The sequence below is a fragment of the Buteo buteo genome, chromosome Z (genome assembly GCF_964188355.1).
Source record: "Buteo buteo chromosome Z, bButBut1.hap1.1, whole genome shotgun sequence".
Classification (NCBI taxonomy): domain Eukaryota; kingdom Metazoa; phylum Chordata; class Aves; order Accipitriformes; family Accipitridae; genus Buteo; species Buteo buteo.
The window spans coordinates 50,272,992-50,296,727 of NC_134204.1; the positions used below are offsets into that span (position 1 = coordinate 50,272,992).

General features: G+C 38.5%; 1 protein-coding gene across 3 annotated transcripts in view; it reads left to right on the forward strand.

Annotated features, from left to right (window-relative positions):
• SYK (spleen associated tyrosine kinase) overlaps positions 1-23,736 on the forward strand; it is a 55,927-nt gene that overhangs the window by 18,354 nt on the left and 13,837 nt on the right. For 2 of the 3 annotated variants that reach the window (XM_075020562.1, XM_075020561.1), the window contains exons 2-7: positions 1,946-2,398; positions 4,419-4,579; positions 14,657-14,795; positions 16,236-16,317; positions 17,344-17,393; positions 22,150-22,218. In XM_075020562.1, coding sequence (XP_074876663.1) covers positions 1,985-2,398; positions 4,419-4,579; positions 14,657-14,795; positions 16,236-16,317; positions 17,344-17,393; positions 22,150-22,218 — 915 coding nt within the window. In that variant the 5' untranslated portion in view covers positions 1,946-1,984. The remainder of the gene's footprint in view (positions 1-1,945; positions 2,399-4,418; positions 4,580-14,656; positions 14,796-16,235; positions 16,318-17,343; positions 17,394-22,149; positions 22,219-23,736) is intronic. The other variant, XM_075020563.1, reaches the window with a different exon arrangement.

The following is a 23,736-nucleotide window of genomic DNA, read 5'->3' on the forward strand; positions in this document are numbered from 1 at the left end:
TCCCTTCTTTTTTATGCCCCATAAACTGCATATGTAACAGTCTGTGGCCAGTCCTGATTAAACAGTGATTGGATTGGGGAAGCATTTGGAGGAGAAAGTGTATGAAAAACTCACAATGTTGCAGGAAACAATTAATGGCTTGACTGGTGAACTTGTAATTACATAAGTAACTGTAGTTGTAGACCACTTCATCTGACAAAAAAGAACTTGCAAATACTCTTGCAAGAATACAGATCTCATTGGTGTCAGTATATTCACTTCCTATCTGCTTAAATATTATCAGCATGTAGCTGGGGTATTCTTCCCAGTATCCATTAGATAGTCATTTAAATGTCACTAATACGAATAGCAAACCAAATTCAGCTTTTGCGTTCTGATGCCTCCTCTTCAATAACTTGAAAGAGACAAAAGTAATTCCAGCACAATATTTAGCTGTCCAGGCAGTGTAAATCTGCCATGGGGTTTAATGAAAATAAATTTCTCTGCTGGCAATGTAGGTTAGAGGCTGGGATAACTCAGGGAAGACAGGGCACAAGAACAACAGTATTCTCGTAGCTAGAGTTCTATAGAGTCCTTGTGCATATTTTTTAAATATATCATATATTAATATATATAAAATATAATCTCATATATATATTATATATTAAATAAATATATTTTTATTGTTATATTAAGAATGAAAGAATTTCAGCCGTTTATGTTACATTCACTGTTATTCTTCAGAGATGCTGAACTTGATTCTCTTCTGTGGGTTTGTTGGTAGTGTGCCTTCATATTATTTCAATATAAGGTGTTTGAAATGAAAATTGTTCAAAAAGACACTATCACTTTTTTTCCCCCCATTAAAAAAACATTTGGTAAGTCTCTACCGAGAGGAATGTTAACTATTTTAATAAAGGACTTTTGTCCATACTCAGCCCACATACTGGCATAAGCTACTCTTATAAGCAAAATTATAATGGCACAAAACTGGAATAAAAAACTGTTCTTACTGAATCTTTCTTACCTAGTTATTTCCTTTTATTGGGAAACACCTTAAGGCCAGTATGAAAGGATGGATAGAGGCATTCAGGCAAGTGAAAATGGCAGGACCTCTATATGGCTAGGCAAAGGAGCAGAGAGGGAAAGAGTTAAAGGAAACTTGTGCAGTTATAGGAAACATGTATTGCTATATAACAGGGAGAATCTTTCTACTGGGATTTAGAAAGACAACTTCCAAGAAGGTAAAAACAAAAATGTGATCTTCATCCGTCCTGGTTTTTGGCAGGGATAGAGTTAACTTTCTTCCTAGTAGCTGGTATAGTGTCCCGTTTTGGGTTCAGTATGAGAAGAATGTTGATAACACTGATGTTTTCAGCTGTTGCTAAGTAAGTCAAGGTTTTTTCAGCTTCTCATGTCCAGACAGCAAGAAAGCTGGAGGGGCACAAGAAGTTGGGAGGGGATGCAGCCAGGACAGCTGACCCAAACTGGCCAAAGGGGTATTCCATACCATGTGACATCATGTCCAGTATATAAATTGGGTAGAATTGGCCTGGGGGCGATCACTGCTCAGGGACTAACTGGGTGTTGGTTGGCGGGTGGTGAGCAATTGCATTGTGCCTCACTTGTTTTGTATATTCCAATTCTTTTATAATTATTATTGTAATTTTATTATTGTTATTATTATCATTATTAGTTTCTTCTTTTCTGTTCTATTAGACTGTTCTTATCTCAACCGACAAGTGTTACCTTTTTTTTCCTGATTCTCTCCCCCATCCTAGTGGGGGGTGGGGGTGGTGAGTGAGTAAGTGACCATGTGGTGCTTGGTTGCCAGCTGGGGTTAAACCACGACATCGTCCCAAAATCTTTTAAAAAATATATTACTGACATACCATGTCAACTGCCGTGTTACTGGTTTATCCTCTTTTTTTCAACTGATACTCATGTCTCTGTCTTTGTTTTTCAGATACAGAATACTAAGTTTGCTACTTGGAAGAGAAAAAACATGGCTTCCAACACAGCAAACCCTGCTAACCATTTGCCATACTTCTTTGGCAATATTACACGTGAAGAAGCTGAGCAGTATCTGATGCAAGGAGGAGTGAGTGATGGACTATACTTGCTCCGCCAAAGCCGGAATTACCTGGGGGGCTTTGCGTTATCCTTGGCCCATGGAAAGAAGGTTCATCATTATACAATTGAGAGGGAGCTGAGTGGCTCATATGCTATTGCAGGAGGCAAGTCACATGCCAGTCCTGCTGAACTCATTAACTATCACTCAGAGGAAACGGATGGCCTTATCTGTCTACTGAGAAAACCCTTCAACCGACCACCAGGTGTTGAACCCAAAACAGGACCCTTTGAAGATTTAAAAGAGAACCTCATCAGAGAGTATGTCAAACAAACTTGGAATTTGCAGGTAAATCCAGGCTGATTTTGCCATAAGGTTGTCTTTGTGTTAGGAGAAGAAGAGATTGCAGTGTTTGTTTCTAGCTGTTGCTGCTGCTATGTAGTATTTTTTCATAATGGAATCATAGCTGTTTAAGTTTTGAACAGTGGGGTGGTTTTTTTTCCCCATCAATACATGCAGTACCTTGGCCATAAGTGTAGTTTTCCTGAAATTTTACAAAATTTAGGACTTTTATGGTGTCTTGGGCAAGCATAGCCTTATCTACCACTGCACTAACCTGTGTTACCAGATTTCCACGTGCAGCAAAAATTAATAGTGGTAAGGAACAAGATATAGAAATGGTTTGTTTGATTGCTTTTGATTCTGAATTTTTATGGACTGATGTGCAGGCAGGCATTGCAACATCGTGACTTGTTTTTACAACCTGTCCTCTTAGCTGGCCTTGTTTCTGTTATGCTTATTTAGATTATGTCCAAAACAGAAGTTGGTTTCTTAACTGCAGAGCACTGCCTATATGTCTTCGGTACTGCATATGTCAAGCAGGAATGTTCCATGCTGAGGAAGACAGGCTGGATTTTTTCCTTAGAATGACTGTGAAGAAGCCAGTCTTAACATGGAAACACTAGTGTAGGAGGCTGCAACAGGAATATTATTTCATCTTGGGATGCCATGAGTTGCCATTATGAACTCATGGAGTTACATTAGATTTTTCATCTCTTTTGGTACTAGCAAGTAACCCTATGAGTTCTGCTCTGTAAAATATGGGGAGCAATGCCCAACTGGAAAAGCCTAAAACTTACACTTGTCGTGGTTTAACCCCAGCCAGCAACTAAGCACCACGCAGCCGCTCACTCACTCCCCCCCCATCCAGTGGGATGGGGGAGAAAATCAGGAAAAGAAGTAAAACTCCTGGGTTGAGATAAGAACGGTTTAATAGAACAGAAAAGAAGAAACTAATAATGATAATGATAACACTAATAAAATGACAACAGTAAGTAATAAAAGGATTGAAATGTACAAATGATGCACAGGGCAATTGCTCACCACCCGCCGACCGACACCCAGCCAGTCCCCGAGTGGCCAAAAAACACTGCCCCCCCCCCCCTTCCCAGTTCGTAAACTAGATGGGACGTCACATGGTATGGAATACACCGTTGGCCAGTTTGGGTCAGGTGCCCTGGCTGGGCATGAGAAGCTGAAAAAATCCCCGACCATAGTCTAAACACTACTGAGCAACAACTGAAAACATCAGTGTTATCAACATTCTTCACATACTGAACTCAAAACATAGCACTGTACCAGCTACTAGGAAGACAGTTAACTCCATCCCGGCTGAAACCAGGACAATACTACATTTACTACAAGCGCTGAGGCTTATAGTTTTTTCTGATGAATCTGAGCCCAATCTAGAAGGAAGCTGATGAACTCAAGTTGAAAACTGATGAAACTAGGGAGTTTTGCCCTTAGATTCTGGGTGAAAATTAGAAGTGATAGGTTGTAGATGGGTTTAGAAGTGTCTAGGTTATACCTAAAATATTAACGTAGTTCACTCTCAAATTGGGACTGTCCTGTCTAGTTTGGGGAAATTTGCACTGATGTCTTTAACATAGACATGCTGCAACAATGCAAAGCATGTTCAGTTTATTTCAGTAAACTGCCGTAGGATATGTAATATGGAGGTATGTTATGACATCTCAGAGTGACATTAAGTATATTTAGCTAAGTCTCATTAGCATAAAAATATGACGTAATTTTTAGTTGAAATACTGATACACTAAGGGCTTAATTTACTGGTTATTTTTCCTTCAGTTTCTCAGAGGTAAAGGACAAATCCCAGCTTTGTGATGTTTAGATTACTATACCTTAGTTTCTGGTTTATCTTTATAGCAACCAGACCTTTCCTTCACATACAACAAATACGTGCAGATTTTGGATGTCCCAAAAGCAATCTTATACTGGGAGTCTACCTGTCATGATTTTATTGCAGAAGACAGTTTGACTGTCCCACTGTGTTTTTACCACTCTCCAGGGGTATGCTCTTGAACAAGCTATCATTAGTCAAAAGCCTCAGCTGGAGAAGCTGATCGCCACTACAGCCCATGAGAAGATGCCATGGTTCCACGGCAGGATCTCTCGGGAAGAGTCAGAACACCGTATCCTCATCGGGTCAAGAAACAATGGAAAATTTCTGTGAGTGCTTTTTTTCGGTGGTATTGCTGTTTGGCACCGGTGTTACTATACAATTCCCTTGAATGAATCTCAAATGAGAGTATGTCCTAAAAGGTGGCTCATTCACAGTGAGAGAGCCCAGCCCAGCATGATACACGACATAGTCATTCCCGTACTAAGCAAATGTCTCCAAGATTAAGTTTCCACTTAACTAAAGATGGGAAGCTATAGCAAAAGTGTGGATTGTTGTTTTTTAATCAAGTACTAGGTTTAATTCTAAAGGGAGCATCAGAGAAACTCAATACCAAGAAAAAACCATTGAACTTTGTTTTGTAACTGATCAGCAGTACTAAGTCATTGTGGTAGGTTAACCTTGGCCCACCAAGCTGCTGTCACACTCCCCCTCCTCAAAAGAACATGGGGAGAAAACAGGATGGAAAAGCTCATGGGTCAAGATGAAGACAGGGAGATCATGTACCATGAACTCTCATGGGCAAAACAAACCCCACTGGGGAAAAGTAGTTTAATTTATTGTCAATTAAAGTTGAGTTGGACAGTAAGAAACAAAGACAAAAACATAAAAACCCACCTTCCTCTCATACACACACAGCCCCAGTTTTCACAGGCTCAACTTCACTCCTTCACACCCAGCTTCTCTCCCCACCAAGCAGCGCAGGGGAGGATGGATGGGGCATGGAGGCTGCAGTGAGTCCCTAACAGCTTCTCTCTCCTGCTCCTTCCTCCTTGCTCTGTTCCGTGCTGCAACGTGGGCTCTCCACAGGAAATATCCTTCAGGAAATATCCACCTGCTCAGAGGGCTGCAGTGTGGACACCTGCTCCACCATGGTGTCTCCCACGGGCTGCAGGGGACTCTCTGCTCTGGTACCTGGAGCACCTCCTCCCTGCCTCCTCCTCTGCCCTTGGTGTTTGTGCTGCTGCTTCTGGTTTGTGTTTGTTTTTTGATCTCCACCACCAGCTCCCAGGTGTTTTTCTGCCCTTTCTTAAGGTTGTTTTCACGGAGGTGGAGGTACCACATACATGGCTGAGGGGCTTGGTGGTGCCCTGCAGGGCTGTCCACACTGGGGGCGGCTGGACCAACCCAGGGCATTCCCCACCTTCCTCACAGAGACCCTGCAGCCCTGTTGCCAAAGCCTGGCCACCTGCACCCCATACATTGACTTACCAAAGTGGTAAAAATACAGACAATCTGCCTATGTTAACAACTGTTGGGATCCATAACTGTTGGGTCAGTTTTCCTGGGAGCAGTGGTGGTGCTTTGTTTTGCAGTTAAGCAACAGAAGGAATTGCTTTTACCTTGGTAATGGCATTTTTTCTCTCCCGCTGTCTGCATTTACTCGACCTCATGATCTTTTGTTTTCTGAGTGGTAATGTGTCATTTAGGATAGTGACTAACAGCCATCATCTCCTGAGGGTTAGACCCAGTCAAAATCTTCTAACAAAAAAGTTTTTCTTTTCAAAAATCCTCATTTGAAAAAAAATCAATGTTTTCACTGAGCTATTTGTCACCCCCGCCCCACCTCCAGAGTATTTATATGATGATAGAAATTGAAGCTTAAAGGTCATGTCCAAGGAAGGATCACTTAGAGCTGTATAATTCCTGAGAGAAATTTCATCACCTACCTATGTAGTATCCTTGAGTACTCAACTATCTTTGACTTTTTTAAAGCTAGTCAAAGTAAAACCCCAGGAGTGTGTGCAGGATGGATATGCTTCTTCAGTACCAACTCTTTCACTTTACTGATTTGCTGTAATTGTGCCACACTAATTGCTATGTAGATGCAACCTGCATATGTTTCCATGTTTCAATCTTAATTGTCAGGAACTGGTAACTCCTCTAAATCTTTCTTTCCAGTACAGTTACTACCTATCAGGTCCTACCTATGAATACTTTGAGTGTACTGACATCTCATTTCTTGAAATCTCTTTCCTTCTCTCAGTCCTTGAATTTTTTTCTGGTTCACAGTCACCCTCACCCACATCACCACGCGTCTTCACGTTTTCAGCCTCATACTCCCTGTTTCTTGGGTTCACACCTGGACAGTCATTTACATGGTTGCTTTTGTTGCCATTTGTAACAAAAATGTTATAAATTTGTTACAGATTTTGTTACATTTGTAACAAAACATTGTTACAAAAGTTTGTGGAGCTAAAGATTCCCCTTAATGACAGATTCATCTTTTCTGAATGCTTCTTCCTATAGCACAGGGGAAGTTTCATCAATTTGATGAACGTAGTCATGGTCGTATATTACCAGCATAGCATTACCATACCACCTCTCCATTTCATTGCCCTGTGAATTTGCTGGTTTCTTTTCCTGCTTTTTAGACATAGGGGCAGGTGGATATGTAATCTGAAACAAAGCAGCAATCTTTTCTTTTAATTACCTGTTTTCTGTAAAAAATTATTACTTTCTGTATTAACATTTTACCAAATCGATGTTACATCAGCTGAGTCATGATGTTGATCATGTATTAAAACTTGCAGTTTTCCAGTTTACCTCTTGCACACATTAGTTTCTATGTGGTCAAAGTTCTTCTCTTTGGGGAAAAAAAGAAAGCTAATTTTCCTTCAAAGGAAAGGATCCCTTAGCTAACATTTCTTAACAACAGGGATGGGCTTTGGAGTGAGGGAGTGTAATTTTTTAGCAGACTTGACATTTTCAGTCTCTATTGTAGACCCTGGTCTCTTTTTAATCTTCTATAAGCATTTCTACAGCTTTGAGTAGAAATACTTCCTCAGCATTTTCCTGTTTCCCTTAGAGATGGCCTAGGAGGCATTTCTGGTGCTGTTTGCAGTGACATGCTTGATGAGCTGTGGAAGGAGCAGTCAGACCTTCTCCTGTGGGACTGGTTATGTCAGTGAGTGCGTATCTTAGATAGTTCTGCTGGAACTCAGATGGCTGCTTTCATATCAGGTGGATAAACCCATAGAGGGGAAAATGCTAACTTTAAGGCTCTGTTTAAACCATGAGAAGTGTCACTGGAGCTTAAATAATATGAAAATGAGTATGTTGAGCTTAGGTCCCTCTTATTAAGGACAGCACTCTTTACTTCTGCATCTGTAGGATGCTTTATGATGCATTAGTTGTTCTTGAATGGACTGCCTATCTGGCAGGTTTAGAGCTCAGTAGCCACTTAGCTGCCTTTTGCTCTTACGCTCCCAGGGAAGAAACAGGACGAGATCTTCATCTGCCCCATAATTCAGCAGCCAGACCAGCAAGAGAAATAATGTTGTTAATTTCTATCAGAAATCAGTTATTTTTGCTTCCGCAGCTCTTCTAGCTCTCAGATAGGTAGACCTAGCGGCTCATAGCAAATAGCAAAAGACCTGTCTAATTCAGAGAGGTTTTCTATTTCCCGCAGTGGTTTGCCTAACATAGGCTTGCTCAGCAGGTGTTGAGAAATAAACCACTCATGTTAGCTAACTGAAACAGTAGCAGCAAAATTGTTGAGTGCTAGAGAGGTTCATTGTTATACACAGGCATCACATACTTTTTCCTTATCCAGCAGCAGCACATGTCAGAATCTTCTGTACACCTGTGGACTGAAGACTGAATTTGTGCTTGTGAATGTAGCAGCTCAGGGACTGTTTTTCTGACATTGGTCGAGATACTCGAGCCTGGTAGCTGACTGAAAGGTAAAACTTAGAAACATTCAACATCTGAGAGAAGTTTGCTTGTTGAGGTAGGAATTGGAGCCTGGGAACATAGAGGGAAGCTAGATTTTCAATGAGATGAGCTATTCTGAGGCTATTCGCCAAGTCTACAAGCAGGTGCTGGTATGTGACAAAAATAATCTTGTTTATTATGGAAAAAAAAATAAATTTTAGAAGGCTAGAATATTTCTCTATAGTCTTCTACAAGGATCTCTAAAACTTCATTACACCAGAAATCTGCTAACTGACTGACCTAACTACCTTGAAACAAAATCAAGTGCAGTGGTCTCTGTGAGAACACATCTAATACCTAGATTTCTTCAGCGCTGCTTTGCAGCACTACAAGATTATCAAATCTAGATTTTTTTTTAATATAATAAATATGGAAATATTTGCAAAGCTTCCTGACTGCAGTTCAAAATGTCATGAATAGCATCATAAATCTAACACTGCAACTCATCCAAGCTGCTGAAAAAGTTCTGAGCTAACTGTGGGTGTTTTACCATGGAATTTTCAAAGATCTTTTTCAAGTTTTTGTCATGACTGAAAAGTCAGTAAAGTGAGTACGTATGTAGGTGCTATAGAGTTTGTTTTCAAAGCCAAATATAGAAACAATCTCATGAAATGACATGAAATAGAAAACAGTGCCCACCTCTTCCAGGAAGAACATTCATGAAAGATTGCCACTCCAGCCACAAATTTGGAGAAAAAACTATAAAACTACAGCACTGGAATAGAAGGAAAATATCATATCTCTAAAATGACCTGAAGAGCAACTGAAAATAGAGAACTTCAATTCTCAAGCCCCTGTTAGCTTCATTAACACTACTTTGTATGCTGCTTAGCATGGTGGTTCTTACTGGACTTCTGTATTTTCATTAGACTTTGCCTGGTAGGGGGCATAATTGTAGAATATGGTGATCAATATTGTATAGATGCTCATAGATAATACTATTAATATTATTGATACTGTTATTAATATTGTGATAACATTTATATTAATAATATATAATAATATTATTGATAATATTGTTAATATAATCTTTACAAGTGCATGCATATGTGGACCAGTTGAAAAATAAATTAAAAATTTGCTAACAGTGACAGACCAGCAATATAAGAAATGTTAATTTTCTCTGCAGTTTCACATAGGAAACAACTCTGCTAAGTATGTGGTAGCTCTTGGCATATCTTGGTTTGTCATCGGTAGTGACCACTTTAGTTATATGAACATGTGATCTTGCATATGTGTTAAGAACCAGCAATTCTGAAGCTGAAGGGAGATAAGTAATATTCAGAAATACTGTTAAACTTAAAGATTCAACATTAAGGAAATTGTGAGTGAAGGCATTGCATAATTAGCAGTTTAGTCTCTATAAACCTTTTATATGGGTTCATTGCCTTATGTAGTTCACATAAAATGTGATCAGTTGTTAAAAGGAAAGTAAAAAATAATTTTAGTATTGTAAGAATGTCTTCAATATGCAGTGAGATATACTAAAGAGGACAAAACTAGTTTAGACTATTAAAATGACTCACAGCACTACTCATCATGGCATCTCATGACATCTAGAGACTAAACTGTCTCTTGTATGTCACAATAGTTAGCTCTAGTAACACCATTTCAAAATAACAGGTTTTGAAGTGCAGTTGTCTGTAAGAGTTTTCTGGTCTTTTTTCTGACCAAAAATTTGTGTTTCTGATACATGTGGCAGTCTATATGTACATTAATCTTATTGTCTTCCTCTAGAAATTTACCACTACTGGAGTGCATACTGTGCTAGGTGATTTATCTGACCTTGTAGAGTAGTCTTTAAATAAATCTATCAATATTATGTTTGCATCCATAAATGGAACTGGACATTGTTGACATCAGACAAGGTGAAAAGAATCCTACTAAACATGACATTAATTCAGGGATATTAATTAATGATCAAGTTCCTCTTAAGAGTGCCAAGAAGTTGCTAGGCTTAGATGACCATAAAAATTTTCAAAGGTAAATGATAAAATACAGACAGTGAACCATGTTTGTGGAGGTGCTGTATTCCCTTCCACAGCAGCCTAGACGATGCCCACAGCTCGTTGGAAGAGCTGTTTATTGATCTTCAGTTAGGTGCATAGCTAGGTGCCACCTGCAGACCACCGCAGCAGGGCTGTGGCTTCTCAAGGCTAGCTCTACGCTGTATGCCTGAGCAGCAGAGTGGGTCAGAGGTGTAAGAAGAGATGCGATCCCTGGCTGAGATAGCTGTACTAAGAATGTCCCCTGTTGCAGGTGCAGTTGTACAGCGAAGCTATTTGTTAGGGTTTTGGTGGAGTGTGGTGTGTCTTGCTGGGAGGACAATGCTAGCAGAACAGACTACAGTGATGCAATCCTTCTTGCAAAGGTGTTTCGTTACTGTGCAGCAGCGCACCACAATAGCCTTATCAGGAGATGAAGTTTTAGGTTCCATTGTAGATAACAGTAGTGTATGGCTGAGCTAGCTCCTAAGTTCTGTTGTGTGCTGACATTTCTGAAGCAGCTTTGAATATGTTACTAAACAGCGGAGAAGAGATTATGTAAATGAAGACTGCAGCCAATCCATTTTTTCCTTTGTATGATCCTTTTACAGATGGCACCAAGTTCATTCCTTATTCCCTTCAAACTTCAAACGTGTGCAGTGTGCTGCAGGTATTTGAAGTGATAATGAATAGCCTTCTTGTTAATAACATTACAAGAGAGACGGTGATAAGGGCAGACAAGCAGGGAATGGCTGGAGCTCGATCAGCAGTGGGGAATGCCAGTATCTCTGGCAGCAAGGAAGCTGAGAAAGGAAAGCAAGGCCAAGACCAAACTTTAACAGGCCCTTGGATTCAGGAGTAAGAATAGTTTCACACCACTCCTAAAGCAAGCTTTTTGCTAGTTTATTTCCTTCATTATTCTCCACTGTAGAATGCTGTGACTTCTTTTTTTCTACACAGTCAATGAGGCATGTTGCAATAGCTATTTATTTTTTTTACCCTCAGGGATTTTTTCCTTTAAAAAGAAAGGGATCATCTGGCTTTTTCACTTGGAAGGAGAAAAAATTGGGAGCAAGCAAAAGTAGAGACTCTACCAAAGTAGAGAATGGATAGCTATTTACACAGTCTGTAATGATACTGCAAATAGTTATTGGTTGCTATTTGGGTTACATTCACAAAAACATAAAAAACACTCAAACATAGATTGCATGAAAATTAAAATCAATAACTAAACCTTCTTTGCATTGTGTCACATAACAATTTGAGCTTCTCAGTTCCTTCTAATATTGCTGTTTTAAAAGATATGTCATAGAAAATCTAGATACCTTGGTACTTCTCTAATATATCTATGAATTTAAATTTGCTGTCAGTGAAGTTGTTCATTTTTCTGATTAATCTCAGTGGACAAATGGACAATATTGTTTATTTACAGATGTTTATTATCTTTATGTCTTTCTTCTGTAGATCTGTAATTCTCTGCAATGACATGAAATGGAAGACCAGGTGATATTTCACTGCTGGCTTCCTTCCTTGTCAAAATACTTTTTTAAAAAAATATAGCCTTTTAAAATTAAGGGGGTTTTGTTATCAGTTTGTATTGAAGAACAGTAAATATTGTGTGTAATTTCAGAGCACATTAAAGAGATAATGCATCTGGAATTTTGGATTTTTTTCTCAACCTTCTGAAAATTGTTACTTTTCATAGAAGCAGAGTTCCATGTATGAAGAGAGCCCCCAAATCTGATGTCGTGACCCTGAGTAGTACAGCCAGCACCATCAAGATGTGCAAACCTTGATTTCTATTTGAAGAGGTTTCAGTTTATAACCTTTCGGTTTGAGCAGCCTTTTTCTTTGATTCCATTTTTTCCAGTAACTGTAAGGTACTGGATTCTGTGTACCCAGCTGGAGTTCTGGAGGTGTAGCCTAACCTAGACAGCCATTATCACAGTCTACAAAGCCAAAATGGAATTGTGATACATGGCCTGTGACGATCCTTGTCAGCAGACTAAGTAAAAATTTTTTTGTTTGGACTGTGATGGCAAGTTTTGTGAGAGCACTTTTTGGACCAGTAAGGGATCTGGTTGCCAAAATTAAGACTTAGGCCATCATTTGGCTGTTGTTTCAATACTCTTGATACTTCTGCTCTTCAGACATGGTTTTGGAAGATAGCAGTATCTCCTGTTGCATTTTGTGGGAATCTAAATTGTGCTGGAGTTGACTGGCTGCAGTTTAAAAAAACACTTGGACCACAACCCCAGGAGAATGAGGCTCCCTCTGGACCCTGGTCAATCATAAGTGTTAGAATGGAGAGTTTTTACACATGCAGTGATAGAGCTGTCTGATGAAAGTTGCCATGACTGTGAACTGCAGAGTCTTCAGAGTTATGTAGCTGTTGCAGGGGGGGGGAAGGAAATGCTCAGAAATGCAACTCTAATCTTATAAACCCGAACTCTGCCTAAATCCTGCTGGATACTGATAGGGCTGTTTAGATCTGTGCCATGGTCCTTAGAAATCAAGACTTTTCTCCCGTTGATGCCTGCGCTCTCAAGAAATGTTTACGATGCTTCTTGTGATAGTAACAACTTGCAAATGAGAATCAGTTTCAGTAGAGCTAATTGTATTGCAGCCACCATTTCCTCATGTGAAACATGAAGGACATTTGTTACTGGGAAACAATCCATTGCGTTTTTATAATCTTACTTGTGCTGTATTCTGAACAGAAGTCTGAACGCAATGAAATGCTATTCATTTGTGTTTTAGAAACAATGCCCTCTATTCTGAGAATATTTTTCCAAGCCTTATTTGCTAAAAGTAAGTCAGAGGAAGACAAAGTAAAAGTCATTCTTCATTTTAGCAGAACCTGTTGCTCTCCACTGGTCAGTCAGCACAGGAAATCAGCATGCTGAGAAAATACCTGCATGTCATGAAAAACCGCAATGTGCTTCAAGTTGCTTTACAGACACTAAGCAAGTTGCTTTGGTTTCAGAAAAAAAACTGACCCTACTTCCCTTTTCCTTTAGCCAGTGTCCTGTTCACATCTTTGGCAACAAGAATCACTTTGCTTGAAAAAATAGTTGTATGAGTAGTTCAGATATAGCACAGTTTTAGTTCAGCCTTGAGTGAATCAGCTGAGGAGCAGAATTTAATGCTTGTCTCTGCAGTCTTCTGAGATGAGATAGCAAGTACTAGTGTTGCACCCGCGAAGCTTCCCAACACCTTAGTGAGCATATCCTGCTATATTTCTTTTCAAGGCTTTTGAAAAATTCAAGGGAGAGTGAGTAGACTTCTGCACACACTGGAACAAGAAATGTTTCAGTGTTGCTGAATCTGGATTTTTCTTAAGAAAAAAACATTATTCCAGAAAATTTTAATCTAGCTCTATTGCTATCTCACTGTCAGCAGCAAGTGAACACAGGCAACTCAAACTAAAAGAAAAAGCCTACTTTCTAAACTCAGAAATGCTATGCTAATCATGATGGAGCTAGTAGAAAATTCCTATCTACTCTGGGTCAAGTCACCAGAAGGCACTGGTCTCAGTGTGAGCTAGCCTTGAGTATACATAAAACAACTCGGGAACACTTTACAGGCATCTCAGGTGTTGCTTGCAGATCTCCTGGAAGACAGAGTTCATCTAAAATTGTGAATTTTAGACAATGTTTTTACATTACATTCCATGATCTCTCCCTGGTGAAGTTTAGAGCAGATATATACCCCAATACCATGTGAAATTTCATGTGACTTTTATGTGAAATCTGCAACAAGGCATTAATGTCTTTACAGAAATCATAAGAATTGATGATTACAGAAATGTTTCATTTACTTTAAATTCCCAGCCAAACAACAAACTGTGGCAGTGCACAAAGATTTTCCCTTTATTTGTATTTCAGATTATATTCTTTTAGTATTATCTTCTGCCCTTACTGTCAACTCTTTATTTCAAAATAAAAGAAATGAGAGAAATCTTGCTTTAATGAAGGCACTTATCTGTTGTTTTTAATTTTAGATCAGCAGTAGAGGAGATTGAAGTGTAGCTGCTTGTATACACTAGATCCTGGCCTGAGACTTCGATGGGCTTCGTAGACCTGCAGTGTACAAACTTTTAAATGCTTCCTTGCTGAGAGTGCTTTGTGCACTGCACAGTGTTCTGTAGCTGCCTAGCAAAGAGCTCCACATTGTGGATTTTCTGTTGTCATCTGTTGCCTTTTAGGGGGAAAAAAAAAAAGAAACTTTAGGGAATTCTGTCTGAAAACGAATGACCAAGAGATAAATAAAAGACTTAACAAAACGTCTTCAGAAGTTGTGGTGCTGATTTTACTTTGGTTTGAATTCAAAAGCTTACAGGAAAGCATGATTTCAAAAAGAATTTCAACACAGATGCTCATTCCTAGTGAAGCGTAACCCTGAAATTCTCTCTTACTCCTACAGTATCCGAGAAAGGGACAGCAATGGTTCCTATGCCCTGTGTCTGCTGAATGATGGAAAAGTACTGCATTACCGAATTGACAGAGATAAGACAGGAAAGCTCTCCATACCGGATGGAAAAAGATTTGACACCCTCTGGCAGGTCTGTTATATTTGAATCACTTGGATATCTGTCATCATGTTTCCATAAAGCTAAGTCAGCTTGTTTTACTTTGCTGTGCAACAACAGTCTTTAGCTAAACAGCAACATGTTTTGGCAGGTTATTTGTTATATGTTTCCAACTTTATGTGGCTTCTATACATGAAGATAATACATGTTAATATAGAAAGCTATATAAGTGTAGAAAATTTAATAATTTTTAAATGTGATGTTGCAGCTTAGCTGAGTTCAAAATTGCTGTAATTATTATTCAGTTAGCTGAACATTCTCTAGAATGGAAGACTGTTTTCATTTGCAAGTGACCGTATTCAATAATAGCTATGCTAGGTATAGTCTTTTGTTAATGTTTTTTATGACAGCAATAAACAGAATTCTAGGAAGTGTAAGGGGGATGGTTTAGGATGCTGTACACATACTGCATTCTTTAGCTTTGAAATTCTCTACCTTCAAGGCTGAAAAAGCATAATTTGCTGAGGGTTACCACCAAAATACGCCTGAAGCCTGGTAAAGATTAAGCAATTAAGGAATGCATAGCTGACTGTCCCATAGTCAATAATAAAAGTGAATACTGGAGAAATGACTGCATAAATTAAAAATGCTAAGGGAATTGACACCCCTGCAGAAATCTCTTATGTCCTCTTGCTTAAAATTCTATTAAAACAAGTAAAGTGAGTCACAAATCTAAAATATGAGTCTTTACTTGCATATATTAATTCTTAGCCTTTCCTGTAAATGTCCTGCATATTTCTTTCCTGGAGTCACTTGAAATTTAAAAGCAGCTATGCTGTCTTACAAGTTTTTTTGAATATGTCTGCAACTGTTTCACTCACAGTCCCCCTCCTTTCTACCCAAATGCACCAAAGGCAGAATAGCAGTAATGAACCTGCAATAAAATGGCATGGAGAGAGCAGTCCAGGAACACAAATGGCCACAAGTATTGGTGCTATACATTTATGAACTGCTTACATCCCATTATGACTTTGAGGTCCAAAGAAAGCATTACGTATTAGAACAATTCCTGCACTGTAGTTAAACCCATTTTGAAAAAAAAAATTAATTAAAAAAAGAAGGTGGGAACTCAGAGGTATAAAAAGAAGTGATTTGCTCAGAGTTACAAAACTGGTTAGTAGCAGAACTGGTAAGGAATGCTGAGTCTTAAAAATCCAGTTCCTGGGTCAGGTTCCAGATTAATTCACAAGGTTACTTCAGAAACATGCACTCCTGCTAAAAAGAAGTAAAGATGAGGTGACAACATGTGCAGTAAAGATGTGCTGTATGCTGGTTCATTTGCTGTAATATATACCAATTATTGTAAATACGCACACAATTTTAAGGAGACAATATATTTAATTATACCTCCCTTACCTTTTCATATCTTTTTCTCTCCTTCTCTCTTTTTTTTTTCCCCTCTCATTCTGGTAGCTAGTTGAGCATTATTCATACAAGCCAGATGGATTATTAAGGGTTCTTACCATTCCCTGTCCACAACTTGGCTCAGAAAATGGTGAGTTATTCCTACTATTTTGAAACGTATAGTCATGCTGATGACGATAAAGGTCTGTGCATTTTTTCCACTTGCCATGGCATGTAGGTGGGTGCAGGTTATGGTAGATTACAGTTGGATTAAAAAAATTTAACTGTTAAATTTCCAACTTCTCAAATGAGTTAAGATCTGCCAGACCATGCAGAATGGAGGCAGATCCTGTAGCTTAAAGGAGGCTACCAACTCCAATTATTGCTGTCTCTAAATTAATGTCAGATCCAAAATGTGCTTTGCTGCTCAAAGTGGCAGTGTGTGTTAGTTGGCCCACACGCACTACCAAGGTGGTCATCCCAGCACTCTTCCAACAGTCCTTACTCCAAGCCGAGGGCAGCACATCGGCAGTGCTGCTATAGGCATTCAGCTTGGGTGCAGATGTGTGCCCAACTGGTGAGTTGCTGGTAGATGAGGAGTTACTTCCCATGTTGTGGAGAGCAGGGCAGAACAAGGGATTGGCTGCACCTGATGCTGAAAATGAATGTCAGAGAAACATTCCTTGATAACTTGGGGGAAGGGAGGGGAAGGGGTAGGGTGAAGTGTCCTGAGGTCCAGTATGCGCTTTGGCCTGTTTCTTCTTTAATGTCATGTTAAATACTGATGAGACTTTGTCCTCCCTCTTGCCCTGACTGCCAGGGGAAAAAAAAGATGCTTCTGCCTGATCCTTGTCTAACTCGTACTATTCCAGAAGTGGTGTTTTCTCCCTAAGGCCGCCTTCTGTCATTCTGACTGGATACCAGTGCTATGGTGAGAAGATATGCCCATACTTTTTCCACTCCTTTAATCATTTAGGCATTGCACATACTTTTGTCACTGTGGCAGCAAGAGCCAGAGTCTGCTGCACATTAGAGACAAAAGCAAAGAAGATGGGCCAGGAGAAACACTGTGGTGTGATTTAAAAACTGGGAAGTTGGTCACCTATGCAAAATTTTGTGTTCTTACAGTACATTTCTCACCTTGCTCAGTATCCTTCTACATTTGACTCTTTTACAGATAATGTTGTTTTTAACATGCGTTCTCCTCTTCCTGGAACCCCTTCTAAGGTAAGAGTAGGTGGTGATACAGCAGTAGCATTCATCTGAGAAGGCTTACAGTCACATTCTGTTCTAGGAATCCTAATGCTTGGATATTACTGCAGCAATGCATTTGTTCTTCTAGGGGTATAAACAGTAAGTTGAAAAGAATAAGCTTAGCATACTCTAGCATGGCTATTGCTTTCATCAGTATTTTCCATAAGCTATTCATCATTTAATTCTGTGAACTTCTTTTATACATACAATGTATGTGAAAATCAGTATTTTTCATACGCAAGATGCCTCATTGATGGTCATGTTCTATAGTGACTGTATCAACACTAGGAGGGACAGTGCTTTGTTTATGTTGTCCATTTGGAGAATCTGCTGACTGAAGCAGAAATGGAGGTTCAATTTATTTTCATATATGGTGTGTGCAGTTGACATCAGACTTTGCACGAGAGTTTGATTCCTTGTGCAGTGAAATTAGGGGAAGTTCCTTCATCAACTCCATGAAGAATGAGCAAGCCCATCTGTGATTATAAATGCCAAAGTTCTTAGAGTCCATTGATTAGAGAAGCCACCTGAGGTGTGATACATAACACCATCTCATTCAGCTGTAGTTAATCTCATCTGAAATAGGGAGTTTAATTCAGTTGTTTCACCACTCCCTGGAGAGTCTAATCATCTAGGTCATTATCTTGATGCAGTCCCACATTACAGAAAAAAATATTTTGGTTCAAATAGGCAATTACATTTATTTCAGCACTGTTGAGTCCCTGTGGGTCTGTGAACAATCATTCTCATACCACTACTTTCTGAAAATCAGGTGGCCTTTTAAATGATTGGAAATTGTGCAACGAAAATTGGTATAATTTTTCAAAAAATATTGTTTGGATCTATGCCATTTACAAGGACAACCGTGAAGTTTAAGCACGTGAGACCACATGTATATCATCTGGTACAGACACAGGTATAGTGATAGAGCAAGCACATTCAGTGTGGGAATACTATGTAGGTTTTAGATTGTCCATAGAAAATTTTGCAGTTTAAGTGTAAATGAAAGTAAATTCAAGAAATCTTACTTTAGACATTTAACTTATCAAAGAAGTAGTAACAAAAAAAACCGTGTATCTGACTAAGTTGACTGATGTTAGGTCTGTGCAATGAAAGTAAAATGGGCCAACCTCCTCTCTTTTCATCAGTGCACTGCAGTAATGCCACCCCAGTTGTTCATGATACTTTACAGGTGAAAGACTCAGGCATACTAACAAGGTATGATTAATCTCGCCTGACATTAATGAACTCAAATGAAGAGCCAGGCATCCAGCAAATCACAAAGGCTCGCTTTTGAGGAATTTTGAAGCAAGAGAGATACACATACCCGTCTACATGTCCCTTCAGCCTAAAAGTGGTGCAACAACTTTCCACCAATATGTGCCTATGTCTTTCCAATCAGACCGGGCCTAGGTGATAGTCAAGACTATGTCCCTTGCTTTTAGGTAGCCATAGTTAGGTGAGATTAAATCCACATGTACTTGACCATGTACTTCTCTAGCAAATAGCTGACTTAAATACACTTGGTCACTTGCACATGTAACATACAACCATTAATATGTTTTCAGGATTGATCAGTAGTAGTTGCATTTAAGACTCATCATGATGGATAGAAAGAAAAGCACCAAAGATATGAGTGAGATGTGTTGAGTGCATATTTTGCAAATATTCTCCTAAAATGTTGTTTAAAGCTACAATAGGTTTGACATTCTTAACTCCTTAAAACTGAAATCTGAATTTTATGTTTTCTTTAGGAATTTTATAAAACCAGCATGCTAAGTTACTTTCCTGTAGTATAAATGTAGAAAATAGAAAGGGGAAAAATTTAAATTAATATTATTATTTATGGAGCTCAAAGACTTCAGTTAGTATGGCCAGGTTCTTCTACATTAATATCTATCTGCAAAAGCAGTAACTGACTAAAGACACTCATGTAGATTCTTCTTTATGCAGAGCCTGAAATACAATTAATTCAGATTGCAAAAACAAAAAAACATCCTGAAAAGAATGAATACAATCACAAAGTCTTATGTAGAGGAGGTACAGTCTATCTTCACATTATTTACACCATCATAATTAAGATTTATTTTTTAAAGCTTCTGACATTTCTGAAGCACTGCATCTTTTTTTATTTTACAAAATGGATTGCCAAAATATGTGAATTGGGATTGTGAATATTTGAGTTGGGACTCAGAATAATTGTGATGAATTGGAGAAATGTCCTGGGAAAAAAAAAGGTGAAGTTCAGTAGAAACTAGTGGAAGATATTGCACTTCTAATAGTCAGCTGTAGAACACAGGATGGAGAGCAGCGACAGTTTTTCAGAGGTTGTGATGCCTGTAATAGATCAGAAAAGGAACAAGGACCAGCAACCGTCATGCTGGTAGAAGAAAGGGAAACATCAAGAGTGTTTCCAGCTTGTTCCACACTGGTAAGGTCTCAGCTGGAATACTTTCACCAGTTTTTGGCACTGCACTGAAGAATGTTGTCCAACAGGAGATAATCCAGAGCAAGGCAACAGGAATGATTGTGACTTGTGAGAAAAGATTGGTTAGAGTAAAGAAGCAAAAGAGAGAGAGTAGAGGGACAGAACATGATTAACAGCCAAAGAAAGGAAGGTAGTAGTCTGTTCTGAGAGACAATCTAGTAATGGTGTTCCCATCTAATTTTTCAATAGTTTTTTTATTTCTATATATATTAATGGCTGAAATATACTGGTGAGATTCCAAAGCCTTAATGGAGAGCATGCCCAAACCTGAAGCTGCTTTGAAGCTAAGAGGCTGCATGACCACTGTAGAAAGATCTGCTGGGTAGTCTGCAAGGGAGACTGTCCAACTAATTTAGCTGCAAACTCTTGGTATGTAAGGGCTTGGAGTAAAATTTACAACATAAGGGAAGGGATTTGTGTAGTATTTGCTAATGCTCCAAAAACAGAGTAACAAAATGTTACTGTTTCTTGTCCACTTTTCTGTAATCTGGACATCTCCTTTTTAGTGATACTAATATGCTTCCTCTGCAAAAGGAAGGACTTTCTGCTGAAAGTCTGTATTGGAGATAATTTCTCCCTGCATAGTATGGAGGCTTACATCTTCTTACTTCTCTCAGCACATGCATGGACTAGGACTTTTCTTGCCTTTCACCAGAGGCTCCAAAACTACATTTAAGGTGCTTTTGATCCCCTTTGACTTTGTGAATTACTTTTTTCTCCCTGCACATCATCCCAATATGTATTTAAACCTGCAGAGGAGCTTTTGATATGAGCCTAAAATCAGTTGTTGACATTATAGTAAAGCTGCCAACTTCTGGCCACTTTGCAAATTCTCCCTGTAACTTTTTTCAGTATTTTATTTGTTTAGCCACAGTTTATCAGATAGTAATAATAGACCTAAACGTTATGAGTACAGCTTAACTTTAGACTAGTACTGTTGCTGTTCCTGATTAAATATTCCTCTTAGCATGCATTTGTATGTCTAATACAAACATTTGGGTTAAGCAGTATTACCATCAAGGCAGTACAGGTGGTTACTTGGTCAAGTGCTGGGAGATACTCTTGTCGATAAAGTATAATGAACCATGTTCACTATGGGCAAAAGAGTACTTAACCTCTTAGAGAATTTATCTGTTTCAAAACTATAGCTAAGAAGTGCTTCAGGTTTCATTTGTTCCCCGTATGGAAAGAGATTTTTGTGAGGTAAAAGAAAACAGCAGATTCAGTAAGCTTTTTCAATATGCAGTAATGGAATTTTTCTGTATCACAGCTATGAAGACTGTCAAGCATCAAAAAAGTTTCTGTTCTTCCAGCAGGAATAGGAACTGCGTGACTGTCCTTGCTGTTTTGAAACAAAAGATACCTTTTTTATGTGAAATCAAACTTTTTTTTTCTAAAAAAGAAAGCTAGGAAAAATACTGATCCTACCCATTAGCAAAGCTATCTTTTCAGGAAAAAAAAATATCCAAATGAGTTATTTAAAAGTTCAGAACATCTAACTGTAAGTCAGTTCAAAGGCTCTTTATAGTAGCTGAGAATGTGGCTCAGATTATTATTTCAACCTCAGCATCAGCCTAAAGGCTTGGTTAATAAGCACTGCATCGCAGTTTTAATTAGGCAGGTATGATCTCTCAGTGATCCCTAGAAATGCTAATTAGTCATGTTTCATTAAATTAATGTATTATTGTAAAACATATTTGCATTTATTTTAAAAGTATCTGTATACAGAACATAAGTGCACATGTAAAATTTAAAGCCTGGTCATTTTTGTTTGGAATTAATATCAGTTTGTGTGCTTTTTGCTTAAATAACCACATTTTTTTGTTTTAAGACCAAGGTGTGCTTCAAATCTCACTTGATACAGTAGTCATACTTCAAGACACTAGCTGTCAACTGGTTTACATTGCTAAATATGTTGGGGGGTTGTCTAAAGTTCGGTAACAGAGGCAGGAGAAACATACTGTGTAAAAGGCCTTGGGAAAGGGCAATGTGCTTGAATTTAAAAACTGCCTTAAGGTATATCTACATAATCAAGATGGTTTGAGAGTAATACAGCTGAAAGAAAATTTAGTACTAAGATTTACTATACTACATCGGTTTGATGCATCATATGTGTACTTGCAGGCACACACAAAAGACAGGTTGAGTGTTTTGTTCTTGTATACTATGTCTGTTTTGTAAAATACCTTTAGCTATTTTCCTGACACATTTACTGTTCCTCTTTGACATTGTGGTTTCTAGAGTTGGGCAGGAGGTGGAATTATCTCAAGACTCAAATCGTACACCTTTCCAAAGGCTGGCAGCAAAAAGGTGCCTCATATAGTCTTTTTAGGTTTTTGACTGAGTTAAAAGGACTTACACTTGACTAATTTCACTCTTTCTCCCCCCCTCCCTTTTGGCTTGCTGTTACTAAATGTGTGTCTTAGATACTAACAATTGGATTGTGAAGATTTTGTAACCTTTCTGCTTCTTTCCTAATCATCTGCATAATTACGGCCTTGATTTTATAACTAAAGCAATGGTTTTAAAGAAGTTTTAAAAATTGAGGGACTATTTTTAAGTAATTTCTCACATCCCAAAATATTAGTGCAGATCTTAATATGTCTGCAAATAAAATGTGATAAAATGTTTTTCAAAAAATGGTCACTTACAGCAGAACCAAATGATATTGCTACTCTGAACTATCATTCCTAATCAGAAAATTGGCTTACTTACACAGTGCTGTTACTGAGCACATTTAGGAAACAACTTGTTAATATCAACCACAAAATACATTCTTACAGAACCTGTGTGCACAAATCTTGTTATGCATTGACAAAGTGGTAATGTAAATTACATTTGGGTAAGTGTAAGATGTCACAAGACCAAGCAGAATGGGAAAGGTGATAAGATGTCAGGGAGTCAAGGGGAACCCAGGCCTGTACTAATGAAAATGCTGCTGTGTGGCCAGAAAATTGTGCTGTCCAGTAATTAATGTAGTTGTGAAGCATGTAACGATGAGCTATGTTTGCATGCTGAGAATAACACGTGTTCCTATTCTACCCATGAGTCACTCTCTTTGTTTATTTATTTATTTCTTGCCAGTTGCTCTTCAACAAAAATGAGCAGACATAAAAAGCCCAAGAGATATGCTGCTGTTCAGAGTGAAAAACTGTTTGACATATACTGTGTTTGATAATCCTGGTAGATAACAATTATTCTTTTTTTATAACTTCAGTTCATTTTTATACTGAAGTACCAATACCTGTCATCATCTGTATATACTTACAGAACCCATGTCTTGTTTTTAATGTGCTGTCATCTTGTACAAATACATATACAGTGTCAGGACATGTTCTAAAGCCATCTGAAAAAAACTACCATACTATCACACATTAGACAAGAGAATATTTTGGTTTTGTTCAGAAAAGTGAGTGTGGGGTCTGAATTATGTAGAAAGGGATTTGGTCATTCTGCTGTCTGTTCACCTGGTAAATCTGTGCTTCTCTCAGGTTGCTTTCTGCAGTCAAATACGTATTTTCTGCCTTCTGGGAAACATACACAGAGTACCGACTGAAGCATGTTGGCAAAGACCAATCATTTGAGAAAATAATTTCAGAAATCTGATTTGATCACCATGTACATGTACTTAACCCTGAATATTCAAACCCACAAATTTCATCATACTGAGAAATTTTAGACTCTAAACAAAAGTCCTGCTCTGAACATTTCCAAGATTTACCATCCATTAACCCCAACATGCAGAGTTTACTTTGGACCTGTTTAATTAGGCAGTTCTCTTATGTCAAAAAATTTCAGACAGTAAAGTGGAAAGTGTATGCTGTTATA